This window comes from Brassica rapa, chromosome A03, assembly GCF_000309985.2.
Source record: "Brassica rapa cultivar Chiifu-401-42 chromosome A03, CAAS_Brap_v3.01, whole genome shotgun sequence".
In the NCBI taxonomy this organism is placed as follows: Eukaryota; Viridiplantae; Streptophyta; class Magnoliopsida; order Brassicales; family Brassicaceae; genus Brassica; species Brassica rapa.
In genome coordinates, this window is record NC_024797.2 from 18,922,913 (window position 1) to 18,937,919 (window position 15,007).

The window sequence follows — 15,007 nt, forward strand, 5'->3', positions numbered from 1 at the left end:
TAAATCGAATTTAACCAAAGAATCTGAAATTTCTTCGGCTTGGAAACGAAATTAAACAAAATCGAGACGTAATTTGTTTTCGGTTCAGTTGGAGTTTTTCAACTTTGGAATCAACCGAAAACTGTATTGCTTTACCCGACTAAACCGAACTAGCCTAATCAAAATGTTTGAGAGAGAGACTTTCTCTGGCTGGTCAGATGGGCCCTAAACTACATCTCTGTAGGCTTTATACCTCTTATATGGACTTTTATATTGACATTCTTTTTTTTTTTGGTAAAATATTGACATTTTCTTCTTTGATATTACGATACAATCGCGCAACGTATCAAATTTGAATTTTGGTGTTAGTATTAGGTTGCATGGAAACTCCTTCCTAGGGTGTCTTCGGTTTTAGAGATATTTGGATACCAAATGTATTGAAAATACAAGGATATGTGTTTCATAGAATTCCAAGTTTAATTTCTAACAGTTTGCACAAAAAAAAATTAAATTTTGTTTTAGTTATACTATAGCACTTATATTTGTTCAGGATCATTTATATTTCATTGTTATGTTTTTAAAAATATACTTTAGCATCTATAACTTTAATATATATAGCAGAATTTTATAAGTAAATATTATGTTTAAATAATTTAGAATTATTATTTTATTAAATTTTATACATGATTTACGAATTTAACCCATTTTAAGGGTGAGTGATATTTTAAATTATTTTATTAATATAATATACTTTTATATGGTTTAATTCTATAGTACTTCTATTTTAATTGAATTTTTATGAAAAAAATGAAAAAATTTATAGTAAAATCTTAAATATAATTGATTTGAATAATATTATACTATTAATTACGAAATTAATTAAGGTGTTACTATATAAAATATTTAAAATTTTAAAAATATTTTATTAGATTTTTTTGTTAACAAATGTTTTATAATCAAAAATAAAATTTAAAAAGTTTTATAGATGAAGTTGTTAAATATGTTGATTAAATAAGATGTGATATGTTAATGATGTCAAAATGTTAATTAAAAATAAATGAAATATGATTTTCTAAGAATGGTCATTTTAAAAAAAAAATCACACATAAATAGAAATTGTGACTTCTATTTTATAGAATAGATATTTAAAGGTGTGTAACAAGATTACATGATTAGAGTAATTAACTAGAGTAAATAAAAAATCAAATTGATTTATTTTCGCATGAAGATCTTACTGGGTCTGGTGAATCTTTAAAAAAAAATTGGGTCTGGTGAAGTTGCTGTCCGGATTAATATTGACAAAAAAAATTCAATTTGATTTATTATAAAAATAATATTAAATTACAAAAAATCACTAAATTATTGAGTTGATATGGTATCAAGTAGGTATGCCCTTGAATATGTTCCCAAGTTTGAATTCAAATAGCATTCCTTTTTCATATTTGCAATCAAATATTATATTAGAAAAAAGAAATAAATGAAACATATAAAACCCAAATCAAGTGTCATATTATGTTTTAGTCAAACATAATATCATAAATATAATAAAATTTAAAATGAAAAGGAAATAAATCCAAGTCAAGATTCCATATTTATTTTTAGTCAAATCATAGAAATATTATTTTAATTAAATAAATATATATATGAAGATAAAGAAAATTAATTCAAATCAAATTTTCATATTTTATATTTAGTCAAAATGAAATTATAATATGTAAAATAATTTAATTGATCCTAATTACCAAATAATAAAGAATAACAAAATTAAAAATTAAAATTTTAACTTATCTATTGTTCTTATTATCATCAATATTATTTTAATTTAGTTCCTTAAATTGTAGTTTTTTATTTCTTTAGTTTATCTTTTTGTCTCATCAATTTCAATTCGTTTCGTTGCTTTTTTTTATACACTTTATGTTTCTTCGATTTTCCGTATAATAAAAGTTAAGATCCAAAAATAATATAATTTATACTAACCTAATAGTTCTCTGACTTTTGTGAACTATATTAAAACTAGATTTTATTTCTTTAAATTGAATTAGATGTTTAATGTTACATTAAATATTTTACTAATGTCTTCGAACTTTCTTATTTTTCGTAAACAAAATTTTATATTTAGAAATATTTTTTTTTCATATGTTCGTTTCAGTTTCTATGCAATCTTAATTAGTATGTAGTGCTAAAAATTAGGTTATATTTTGGTCTAGTTAAAAAAAAGTTATAGTAGGCGATCGGCACTATTTTAGAAAAATATTATTCTTTCTATAAAATTATCGTAAACATGATTGAGAAAATTATGTAATAGTACACTAAAAATGTACATTTTAATACATAATTTTTTACAGACATTAAATAACAGATTAACTATTTTTCATTTTAATTTACCGATTAATGTATCCATTCTATGATGCCTCACAGATTTAGTACTAAAATGTTATATAATAAAAATTATTGGTGTCGCAGAAAAAGAACATGATGTTGCAGGATTTTGTGTAAAGTTTTGTCTAATGTGTGGGCTGATCATGATTAAAGTTCTATATGTGAAACCCTTTTATGATTAAATATTCATACTCAGATGTAAAATAAACAGGCGACCAAAAGTTTGATGAATTAAATTGAAAAACATGATAGTATATCGTTTTTGATATACAAAAAACTCATGTTTATAGTACTGGGAGTACACTTGATGTATTGTTACAGAAACATTTCTCAAGATCGTTAGGTTGGAACAGTAAGCACCCAGAATTAATAGACGACTTAATGTCTACAGTTTTAATTAACATTTCATTTAAAGAGCAACTACGTTAATATAAAGAGGTCGAAAGGAGTGTTCTAAAAGACTGAAACAATTGTTGCAACTTGGCCGAACTGTTTCAATGGTTGATGACTTCTCTATGTATACTGAAGGACTAAAGTTCAAAGTGAGTTCAAATGTAGCTGACTAGTTGATTAAAACTAACTGTAGACATGGAAAAGATATGAAGATATTACTAACAACAATAATATAAAATTCAGATTCGACCTAAGTGAACTAACATATTAAAAAAAAAAAAAAGCAAAATAGAAAGAAAGATCGGAGCAGAAAATGTTTAGATTAATAAAAAGAGAAAACATCCAACACTGGAAATATCCATAAACAGAAACAAACCGACCAGAGTATCAAAAGGTTTTGTCTCTTCTCTAGCAAACTGTTAAAAATAAAAATGCCTTACAGGCTTTATTCAGAGACGATCGATCCAACACCCAAATATTAGAAGAACACTCATAACCACGAACACCAAGGCTATGTCTAGGCTGTTTTTGTTGGACCGTCACTTCAGAAATCAGAATATATCTTCATCCATTGCTTCAGCTTCTGTATTGGGCTCAATCTGGGGCAGGATCTGCGGCTGGGACTGGGTCAAGGGCAGAGGCTCAAGGTCAATCAGAGGTTCAAGCTCAAGAAGAGGCTCAAGCTCTGGCAGAGGCTCAAGCTCAGGCACAGTCTGAGGCTCAAGTTCACGAAGGATCTGGGGTTCAGGCTCGGTCAAGGTCAGGGTCTCGGGCTGAAGCTGAGGGGGAGTCTGGGGCCGCGGCTGGGTCAGGGTCTGAGGCTGCGGCTGGGTCAGGATCAGGGTCTGGATCTGTGCTTGTTCTCCTCCTCCTTCGCTTCCTTGTCCAAGTTCCATTCCTTGTGCTTCAGTTTCAATCTCTGGTGCTGCCTCTTCTGGCTGCACTTCTTCCATGGCATTTGGCTGGGCTAGGATCATGGTTTGGATCGGTGCTTGTTCTCCTCCTCCTTTGCTTCCTTGTCCAAGTTCCATTCCTTGTGTCTCAGATTCAATCTGTGGTGGTGCTGCCTCCTCCGGCTGCATCATCAGTATCAATCCTTCCAGCTCTTGTGCAGCTTGCGCCACAGCCTGTTTGTCCCCAGCAATACCAGCTTCCAACACATTCAAGATCTCTTTTACTTTCTCGCTCTGAAACATTCAAAGAAACAAAACATAAGAATCAAGAATTTAATCTCAAAACGAATCAAATAAAAAGACAAGACTATTAATTATAATCAACTAGACTAACAGCAAGGCCAAGCCTTCTCTTGAGTTCTCCATAGTCAGCCTCTTGGATGTTCGCAGTAGCCCTCGTAACTAGCCTTGGTGTGTCCTAGGTTAATAAAAGTAAAACAAGTTAGTTATAAGTTCAGCAAATTCAAGATACAATAATGGTTAAATAAAACCGACAAAGATATAATGCACAAATGATTGCAATAAAGAATAAACGTACAAGAAACAAGACTATGACTAAGTAAGCATAAAGCGAAACACCACCAACTATTGTCTTAATTATCCAAATGAAAAATAAAATAAAAATAAGAGCTAAAGATGAATATAATTTAAAAAAAAAAACTCCGGAAAATTAGTCAGGTTTTAGATCTCTTTCACTGTCGGAAACAGACAAGACACCAAATGATTGCAATAAAGTACGAAACCTTTACACTTCTAACCTAGATATTGCGAATCTACCTCAAAAAAGAACACACAGATTCTGATATAGGGATAAGATATTATTACCTGTATGGGTCTACCTGCGGTACGTCCTCGTCCACGCTTAGGTGGACGTCCTGGTCCACGCTTCATCACGGCCGCAACCGCCATAGCTTCACCAGCCGGAGCAAGGGTGGCGACAGGAAGCATAGAGTCAGGAGGCGGGACAGATATGGGCTTCCTCTCTCTCCCAGAAGCTCTACAACTCATTGGCCAGCCCCTTCGTTTCATCGTTACAGCCAGATTCGAAGCTGGAACGCTCGGACCAGATCCGTCTTTCCTTGGACGACCAGGGCCTCTCTTTGCCGGCTCCGTGACCACCGGGGAAGGATTGGCCACAGGCAACTCGGGTTGCTCCCCGCTTGGCTGGACAGCGCTGGGTTCAACGTTGGTGGATGGTTGCACCGCTTGTGAGATTGGTCGAGCATCAATGGGTTGTTGCTGTTGTGGAGCTTCGGTCTTAGGCTTTGGTGGACGTCCACGACCTCGCTTCAGAGGCTGAGAAGCCGAGCCAGAAGCAGTGACAGCCAGCATATCAAGCGAACTGGTGTTGGTCGGAGGGATCTCAGATCCGGAAGCCACCACCATATCAAGCGGACCGGTGTAAGTCCGAGGAATCTCCGATCCGGAAGCCACCACCATATCAAGCGAACCGGTGTAAGTCGGAGGAATCTCCGATCCGGAAGCCACAGCACCCGCAGCAGCCACGTTCCCCGGAGGAGAAGAGACGGCAAGCTTGTATGATTTCTTAACCATGGTGAGAATGCCACTTTTCTTCATGACCTCGAGATGGTGAGTCATCAAAGCCTCATGACCATCAGGACAATTAGGGTTCATCAACCTCCGGACGTACGTGGAGATTGCCCACTTGCTGGAACCCTCAGGTTCGTTCAACGCCACAACCGCGTCGTAAATCATCTGGATAAGGAGAAAATGTTAGTAAATTATTACAAAAAGACCTATCATAATTGAGTTGAAAGAAAAAAGACTTTAGATCTGAGCCTACGTCGGTGTAAGGACGGGGGTTTGAGGAAGGCTGCGCCGGAACAAGAGCTGCCTCAGAAGCAGCATCTGGCTCACCCTGTGGCTGAACCACTGGCTCAACTCCTGGCTGAACCACTGGCGCAACTTCTGTCTCAACACGGTTTGATTCGTTAACAGTTTGTGCATTCGGAGCAGTGGCGCTCTCGGGGACATAGGTGCTGGCGATGGTGGTAACGTCAAAAGGTTGGTGAGAATCAGATCGATCCATGATATCTTTTTTGTTTTTGAGAAAAAACAATGAAAAAAGCGGCTGGTGCGATTTCGTACTTTTCTTATCTCACTCTTGTGATTATTGTTTGCTTTGTGAATATAAGTAAATTATTGCGGTATAAATAGGTAAAGTTAGGCTGGTTTGAGAGGCTGAGGATGGAGAGGTGCAAGATTATGTGATATGGTAGAAAATGGTATTGAAGTGTTAGCGTTGAATAACATTTACTTAATGATATTACCTTAAGCCTTGACGTTTGACTCGCCAGATTTTTTTCTATTTGAGTTTTGTAAAGTATTTCTTACTTTTTGGACTTTTTCGATCCAAGAATTCTTAGCAAATAATTAAAATATAAAAAAAATACGGCCAAGATTTTAACAAAGACCCGCCTAGATTTCAGACTATACACTTTGTAAAACAAGGATATATTATCTCTTAAAAAGACAAGGACATATTCTCTTACAAAAACAAAGATATCATTTTCTGTCTCATACATGAACTGCAGCAATGCCAGCAAACAATCATTGTAGCATTAAGTTACTTATGCAACAAACTCCGTTAAAGAGCGAATGATAAGCAAATCTAAAGGACGGCTTCCATAAGTAGGTCTATTGATTGAGTTACTGTACATCAGTATTGATGATCAGAAAATGTATTAGGGTATATTTGTTCTTTTGAAACTATCATATTTTTATCATGATTTGTGTTTCATCCCAACAATACTTATACATATACTTGTTAATTAAGTTTATATGCATCAATGATAATGTCAAGAAAGGTGTTATGTAATTTATGTTGGAATGTGACCGACACCAACCAAAAAGAACAAAACTGAATGATAGGAGGGGAACGTTTAATAGTGGTGCAATGAAACTGATCTAACAAAGCAAAGAAATGTGAGCAAGTTTGGTTTATATTGTGACACAAGTGTGTGAAGTTCATACAAAAACTCTAAGCACAACGCAATGGATGGCTAGTATTCATGAAAAACTCAAGACTAGTTCGTTACTCTAAACGCTAACATAGTACCAAAGCCATGTATTCTCATTTCAAACAAATTATTGATTATATTGTTTATTGTTTCCGATAATATACATGCATGTGCATATAATTAAGTCATTTACCACTAATACTAAAAAGAAAAGTGATATGTAAATTGTTTTACGATTACTATATTTTATATTACTCTCCGAGGGGTGATCTCCCGGGAAGTCCTCGTGTTGCACATATTTTAAGAAGACGACAAAAAAGTATTACTTTCTGATGATATTTATTTATGAAGTAATGTATATGTATAGTTGCACGCGGAGTCAATATGAGTTTGTTTAAGTTGATGACAAAAAAAATAGTATAGCTCACATAATAGTAACTAGACTTTGATCCACATATCCGTGCGGATAACCTTTAATTTTATAAATAACAAATGTTTATATTATATTTTGTATATAATCATTTTTAGATAATATATTGTTGTCATTTAAAAAAAATAAATTAATTAATAATATATAGTTCTAATTATAAAAGTTTAACACATGTTAACAATTTTACTTTTTGTATAAAATTATTACATAATTTACGAATTTAACTGTTTTAAATGATGAATGATATTTTAATCACTTTAAATGGTGGATGATATTTTATTTATTTATTTAAATGAAAGTATTTTTCAAAATATATTAGTTTACCAATTTAATATAATTTTCATATGTAATTCATTTATTACTTCTATTTTAATATAACATAGACTATATTTATTAAATTTATAAAATTAGCATATAATTTTTTTATAATAAATTTTAATTAAAATTAATTTATAATAATGTTATACTACTAATTATGAAATTAATAAATGCATTAATTAAAAATATTTAATTTTTTAAAAGCTTTTATTAGATATTTTCTCAACATATTTTGTTATTACTAAAACTAAAATTTAAATATACAGTTAAAATAGATTGTTATTAATATCCTTATAATTATTTAGATTTTTTAGAGATGTTATATATTAAATAAACTAATGTAAATAATCAAAAAATGTAACTGAATATATGGATCTAGTATGACAATTTTATAGTAAATAAAAATGTTTCTTCTGTTTTAATAGTATTTACTATTAACTAGATATAGCTAGTCAAAAACTTTGAATAATAGCAATTGTTTTCCTAACATTTGTAACCAGAAGTCTGAATCGAATCTAAACAAAAAAAATCCAATTTGTACCTAGTCTGAAATATAACAATGAATCTCGTGTGAAGGAAAAAATATATTTGAACCCAAAATGTTATTAGGCAAACACGAAAAAGTGCACCGAAAAGGTGGCCACTGAGAAGACAATTATTGAGTCTATCTTTTTAAAAGTATAGATAGTTATATTAAGAATTACATGAATATAATTTTATAAAGATAAGACAATTCATTTACATAACCCTTCCCATATTAATTTTATTTATACTTTAAAGCTTAAATTCTGGTAAAATTTTATTTTTTATTTTTAATTGGTCAAAATTTATTTTGATTGTTATATAAATTATATATATGTCATTCAACCTGTCTCATACTTGATAAATATATTAAATTATTTTTAATATTCTAAATTAAATATGAATATTAAAATATGAAATTATTTATTAGTTTATATATCTTAATTTAATATTTTGTTTTAAATATGTTATAAATTAATGAATATATGTTATTCTTTAATTTTATAATTTATAAAATACTGAATAAATTGATTAAATTACTTTATATTTATATTTTTGTAGTAATTTAATTATGAATATAAATTATGTATATATAAATATTATAGGAATGTTATTTCTTGTTCTATAAATAAAAAATGAATTAATATTCGTTTTATAATTATAGCCAATATTAATTATGAATTTTATTATGTAAAGTAAATATTAAGAAAAATGTATATTTACATTTTAAATAAAAAGGTATTAAAAATATTATTAAAACGAAATCTTAGAAAATATACTTAAAAATTTATTTTTAGATATCTTATTTTGAAAATATTAAAATAATTGGTTATGTATGATATATATATTTAATAATAAGTAAGTTAATTGTATGAGAAATTAATAATAAGAAGTTAAATAAATGTAATGGTCCAACCTAGACTATTTGTAAGTAGATAAAAATTGTTTCTCCTTTAATAGTATTGATATATTAATGTAGACCATAATACAAATAGCATTACTTTGAGTTATCAAGAAGAGCAATGATATTTTTGAGCACGTCTCTGATGCAACGAGGATTCTAAGAGAGATCAAGCTTCTAAGGTTGCTAAGGCATCCTGATATAGTTGAGATTAGCATGTTATGCTTCCTCCTTCGAGTAGAGAGTTCAGAGGCATTTATGTTGTTTTTGAGCTGATGGAATCAGACCTTCACCAAGTTACCAAAGCTAACGATGATTTGACGCCTGAGCATTATCAGTTTTTCCTGTACCAACTTCTCCGTGGTCTGAAGTTATTCACTCAGGCAAGTGCCTTGGCTAGTGTTATGATTGTCCTTTGGCTACTAAACCTGAAGAAAATGTGTTTGATTTTGTTTTAGCTAATGCGTTTTACCGTGATTTAAAGCCTAAAAACATTCTAGCAAACTCTGATTGCAAGCTGAAGATTTGCGACTTTGGACTTGCTCGTGTGTCATAGAATAAGATCAGAAGTATGGATTGATATATAGAGAGGTACACTATTCTCATTGGATTGGTATGAGTGTGAAAACAATGCAGATATTAGAGTATCATCCTCAGATGCTGCAAGAGTATCTTCGAAGTGGAGAACAGACGAGCTTCATGTACCCTAGGTTAGATATTATAACATCTACAATCTGTATTCAAAGTTTACTACGTGGAAGTAAGATAAACGTTTTTGTAAAATCAAATTAAACGTAGTGGTACGTTGATCGGTTCAAGAAACAGTTTGCACATCTTGAGGAACATTACGATAAGAATGAGAGAAGTGCTCTTCAACAACGACATGCTTCCTTGCCTAGGTACACACTTTCTTTCTAAAATGGTTTTGAAAGTTGTCAGAAGTTGTGGGTTTCTGTTTGACAACTAATTGACCTTAACACATGATAGACATAAGTTGTTGAAGTTTGTGTTTAAGTACATCTTCTTGACCCCAATGTATGCCCAAGTATTAATTATATGTATGCGTATGTGTTGTAAGAGGATCACTTCATCCTCCAATGATAGAGAATCATTTCTATTTGACTGTTCATTTTCTTCTTTGTGGTAGTCCCATTTGCTTTTGCTTTGTTCTCTTTTTGGTTTACTATCGCTTTAGTGCTGGTGAATCTACTTTTACTGGCTGCACATCTATTTAGTGCACAATACAATAATGCTGTAGGAATGTTTTTTTCTTCTTCTCTAGTTTAGTAGTTTCTCTATATAGCCTATCCCAACTGACTGGATAAGACATTGGTGATCTGACATCTGAATACACTGAGTGTATATCTTACCTTTTGAAACTCTTATGTAGCAATCGTCTATCGTCCTTGTGAATTGTGAATGTGAAGTAGACTGTGCCTAGAACTAAAAGTGAAAATCCACTTTGCATGCATATTGTTTGTTATGGCGTTCCCGAAAAAGAGTTAGTGGTGATTTTTTAAGCAGCTTTCACTACAACCATTCGCGTGCCTGAAGTTACCTTTTTAACATGGAGCTCCCCCACTTATTTCTTCCTTTTACCTTTTTAGGTTTTTACTATTCAAGAAAGGTATTAAAGCATGATTAACTCCCGTCTTTTAAGCGAAGTTTTTAACTCATGATTTGACATTTTTTTTATATTTTTCGGCTAATAAACGTTTATTATATCTCTTAGCCAAAACTAATAATTCAGTTAAGAAATTGGGGTTAATCATGGTCTTATAGAGAAATTGATATATATATATATATATATATATTTATGTTAATCCTGTTCTCTGATAGAATTTCTTTTTTAAAATACATGTACCTATATATCTTGTGATATATGTAGGTGTTTTGGCAAAAACAAAACTTGAGTATTTTAACAGGAAACAAAATTTGAGTTTGCTATTAGATCTTTTTCTTTTGACTTCATTTTAATTTGTTATGTCATGGAAGTAAGCGAAAAGGTTGATGCACCGCAGAAAGCAATGTTTTAATTATATATAGTCACTGAATAAAACTGGATGGTTCCTTTTTATGTGTAATTTGCAAAAAAGTGTGAAAATTTTGTATGGGAAAAATTTTCTGCGTTGCGAAACAAATCATGTTATTTTTTTTAATGACATATAGTTTATTCATAAGACATACTTTTGTGTTAATTTGTCGATTATGCAAATTACAAAATAAAACTAAAAGAATCCTTATAAATGTATGAAGGTATAAATAAAAATAAGTGAACCTGTCGATCAGTCAGTCATCTCTGGTCTTTCAACTTTCAATGCAAAGAATAATCCTCCCCTGATTCATTCACATATAAAAAGGTTACACTAATTAGTTATAAATACTCTAAATGTTTATTATAAACTCATAAACTATACTTAACCTGAATTTAATGGATTACGGTAAAAAAAAATGTTTCTCTTATTAGACAGCATCAGAAATATTTGAGATCAGATTAAATTCACAGTTATGTTATATCAGAGCATTCTCAACGGTAAGTTTCTTACCACAAGTATCCAAGAATTATAAAATTATTAATTTTGATATAATTTAATTAAAAATTAAAATTTAAACTACAAAAAAGTTAGCCATTCATAAAGCAACACCTATACAGAGAGTATCTAATTTTTTCACTGTTTTAACTCTAAGAAGTTTTAGATATCCAATGGGGTTGCCCTTGGTATTAGTACACACCTGTACATATATGGAAATGTACGAAAATAAAATAAATAAAAACCAAAGAATCTACAAAAGAGAGGAATACCCGGGGATATCATTTGTGCAAGATGTGGAGCTGAGGAGGAATCGATTAACCATGTTTTTTTTGAGTGCCCCCCAGCACGCCAGACATGGGCTCTTTCAAAAGTTCCAACAAATCCAGCTTTGTTTCCAATAAGTTCTCTCTTTGCGAACATGGATCACCTCTTTTGGAGAGTTGTGCCACAGATGGAGGATCATCAATTTGCATGGATATTATGGTACATATGGAAGGGAAGAAATAATAAAGTTTTTAGTAACCTGGATGTTGAACCGTTGGATACCCTTAAATTGACTGAAACGGAGTCAAATCTATGGGCTGAGGCACAAATACTAGATGAGACTAAGAGGAGTCCACATGTTGAGGCGATGAATCTCCCTTTAATTCCAGGAAGATGGTGTTTTACGGATGGGTCCTGGAAGGAAAATGATATTTTTTCAGGACAAGGATGGTATAGTACTCTAGAGGGATTTGCGGGTTTGATGGGCGCAAGGAATATTAGGGCTTCCCTTTCTCCTCTTCATGCAGAGATGGAAACACTATTATGGGCAATGGAATGTATGAAAAACTTACGACAATTTCAGGTTACGTTTGCAACGGATTGTTCTCAATTGGTGAAGATGGTTTTGGAACCAGAAGAATGGCCAGCATTTGCAAGTTATTTGGAAGATTTCAACAGCCTGAGAGAGAGTTTTTCCAGAGTAGAGATCATCTATGTTTCAAGAACGCATAATAAGAAGGCGGATAGCTTAGCTCGCAGTGCTAGGAAAGTATCGTCTTCGGTTGTTCACATGGATCAAGATCTCCCAGTTTGGTTTACAGAGTCAATATGAGTCTGTAAAGTCGATGACAAAAAAAAAAAAAAAAAAAAACCAAAGAAAAGACAACAAGTATTAAATTGGTATCGAGATCCCATTTGCTATATTTTATTACAACATCTCTTCAACTCCCTCTCACTCTTTGTTCTCTGTCTCCATGCTTCCAGCGATGTTCCAACACGCGCCGTCTTTCATTTCTCTCATCGTCTTCTTCACCATTCTACTACCCGTAACCTCAAACTCAGACCCGGTCACCGTCCAGCCATTCCGCATCAAACCATCCCCACCCGACACCATACCCGCTTTCCCGGAGCAATCCGACTTCTCCGGCTGCCCACTCGATCTACCAGAAGACCTCTTCCACGGCATCAAATCAGCATGCACCGGCAAAAAGCTCCACAGAGCAAAATGCTGCCCCGTGCTAGGCGCGTGGCTCTACTCCGCTTACTCAACCACCGCTCTCAGCCGTTCCCTTCCCTCCTCCTCCTCCGCCGCCTCAAGAAACGCGACGACTCCGGAAGAAGAAGACATGCCTTTGCTTCCCGACGACTCGGAGACTTGCGTCGACGGATTGGAGAAGTCGCTGAGAAGGAGAGGGATTGAGCTTCAGAGGCAGAACGAGACGTGCGACGTCGCGTACTGCTACTGCGGAATCAGATTGCATCACTTGAGCTGTTCCGAGGCCTTTAGTGTGAACGAGGAAGGGAGGCTCGTCGGAGACGAGAGTGTTGATAGATTAGAGAATGATTGTTTGAGTGGACGACACGCCATTGGTGATAGATTGTCTCATCTTAGTAGCTGTAACAAGTGCTTGAACAGCCTCTACAAGGTAACGTAGCGATGCGTGCTGTTATATGGAATTAGATTGAAAGATCAAAACTTAGCTGCAAATATAATAACTTTAGAACATGTTTTTGATGCCCTCTAAGTGATCTTGGTGTTTGATCATTTTTAGATGATTAATGAGTAATCTAGTATCTAATTAAGGTATAGTCGAAAGTTGATGACTTTTTAATGATTCTTTGGTGTTTAAAGATTAGGATTTTACTAAATGAGTGAGTGAGATTTGGAATCATTTGTTCTAGGATTCTTTCATGATCTGTTTCCAGCTTGGCGGATTTAGACAAGTTTTGTTCTTTAGCTTTGTCTTTGTTCCTTTTTATCTGACAAGTGTAACATAGTTACATACACGTATACGCGCTTACAGGTGCCGTGATCCACACGCGTCGTTTTTTTTGCTTCCTTTAATATGATTACATTCTTGTGTATCTTAATCACCAACCCACCATTAACTAAAAGCTTTAGCCACTAGCTTCTACTTTCTAGAAACAGATCCTAACCAACATAGTCAAACACTTGTTTTTTGTTTTGTTTGCAGCTAAACCCGAAGAAAACTTCAGGGACAAGAAACCAATCAAAGGAAGACAGAAGCAGAACCACAAAGATGCATAACAAAGACTGTGTCCTGATGGGTCTCACTTGGCTTCTCGCTAAGAACCGTACGGCTTATTTCCACTCTGTCACTTCTGTCCTCAGAGCCGTCATGCTCAGCCAAAACGGCGAGCCTCGGTCATGTGCTCTGGGAGGTGACGGCATGCCTTTAGCTGTTGACTCTTCCGAATTCTCCAACGACTCATCATCAGCTTTACTCAAGTACCCGTACCACATGGTCCACTTTATACTTTACAGCGTCATCACATTGTTATTACTAGGCTTGTGGTGACTAACGTTGACGTGGGTTTGGATTGGGTTTGGCATTTCGTGATTGGCTGATAGAAGTTAAGTGAAAATCAGATAGAGAGAAAAAGAGATAGGGGTGATTGTCTTATCGTCTTTTGTAAATTAGTTTTGCTTTTGTTGTTGTTATGGCGCCATTTTGTTTAAAAAATCGCATTATTTTTTTTTAAAATAATTTCAAATATATGTTTAGCCAGATCACATTATAGGACGGCAATGCAATCAATCAATCAAGAAACTATATCGATAAGAATAATTGAGAAAGGCATGTGAGGGATGGGGACGATGTTGTTTGGCTGGTTTGAGAGATACTTGTGACAGCTTTGATTCCCCGCAAAACTATACACTATAATTGATAATGCGACCAAGAGAAGTGAAGCCCCACGACTGACTTTTTATTTCCTCATACACTTGTCTAGTTAACTTGGTGTTTCACCCTCATGTGGACATAAATATCTTATAATTACTTATTAATATATACATTGCTAATTAAAAGACTATAATGATAAATTACTATTCATGTTTTCATTTGAAATTTCTTTGTACATTATATTCATTATATAGAAATAAATCTTAAAAATAATTCAATATTCTCTTTGTAATTATAAAAAATTAAGAATTTTACTTAATTAATACTTAGTTATGTGTCTTCTGTTTTTAATTTTTAACCTTTTTATTAAAAAAAATTCCAGATAACAACAAAATATATATATAAATTATCTTCTTTTTTTAAAATATATTTTTAGATTTTGGACAGTTACTTATCTAATTAACAAAATTAAAATTCACTTTTGTTTTG

General features: G+C 32.9%; 2 protein-coding genes across 2 annotated transcripts; one reads left to right on the forward strand and one right to left on the reverse strand.

The window, feature by feature from the left end:
• Nucleotides 1-244: 244 nt before the first annotated feature.
• On the reverse strand, nucleotides 245-9,592 carry LOC103859739 (proteoglycan 4). The gene is made up of 4 exons (XM_009137318.3): nucleotides 5,509-9,592; nucleotides 4,530-5,420; nucleotides 4,039-4,122; nucleotides 245-3,938 (listed from the first exon to the last, which is right to left on the reverse strand). Exons 1-4 carry the CDS (start codon nucleotides 5,752-5,754, stop codon nucleotides 3,303-3,305), a joined length of 1,857 nt encoding a protein of 618 aa, XP_009135566.1. The 5' UTR covers nucleotides 5,755-9,592; the 3' UTR covers nucleotides 245-3,302.
• A 2,720-nt stretch (nucleotides 9,593-12,312) lies between these two features.
• LOC103859741 (uncharacterized GPI-anchored protein At4g28100) lies at nucleotides 12,313-14,404 on the forward strand. The gene is made up of 2 exons (XM_009137319.3): nucleotides 12,313-13,300; nucleotides 13,850-14,404. Exons 1-2 carry the CDS (start codon nucleotides 12,629-12,631, stop codon nucleotides 14,192-14,194), a joined length of 1,017 nt encoding a protein of 338 aa, XP_009135567.1. The 5' UTR covers nucleotides 12,313-12,628; the 3' UTR covers nucleotides 14,195-14,404.
• The last annotated feature ends 603 nt before the right edge of the window (nucleotides 14,405-15,007 follow it).

What these genes read in the sequence shown, in the direction of transcription:
- LOC103859741 (XM_009137319.3), top strand. Translation starts at nt 12,629, where the DNA reads ATGCTTCCAGCGATGTTCCAACACGCGCCGTCTTTCATTTCTCTCATC. An exon ending in GCTTGAACAGCCTCTACAAG is followed by an intron (nt 13,301 to 13,849) that starts GTAACGTAGCGA and finishes TTTTGTTTGCAG; the next exon opens with CTAAACCCGAAGAAAACTTC.
- LOC103859739 (XM_009137318.3), bottom strand. Translation starts at nt 5,754, where the DNA reads ATGGATCGATCTGATTCTCACCAACCTTTTGACGTTACCACCATCGCC. An exon ending in ACCCCCGTCCTTACACCGAC is followed by an intron (nt 5,421 to 5,508) that starts GTAGGCTCAGAT and finishes CTCCTTATCCAG; the next exon opens with ATGATTTACGACGCGGTTGT. An exon ending in CCGCAGGTAGACCCATACAG is followed by an intron (nt 4,123 to 4,529) that starts GTAATAATATCT and finishes TTATTAACCTAG; the next exon opens with GACACACCAAGGCTAGTTAC.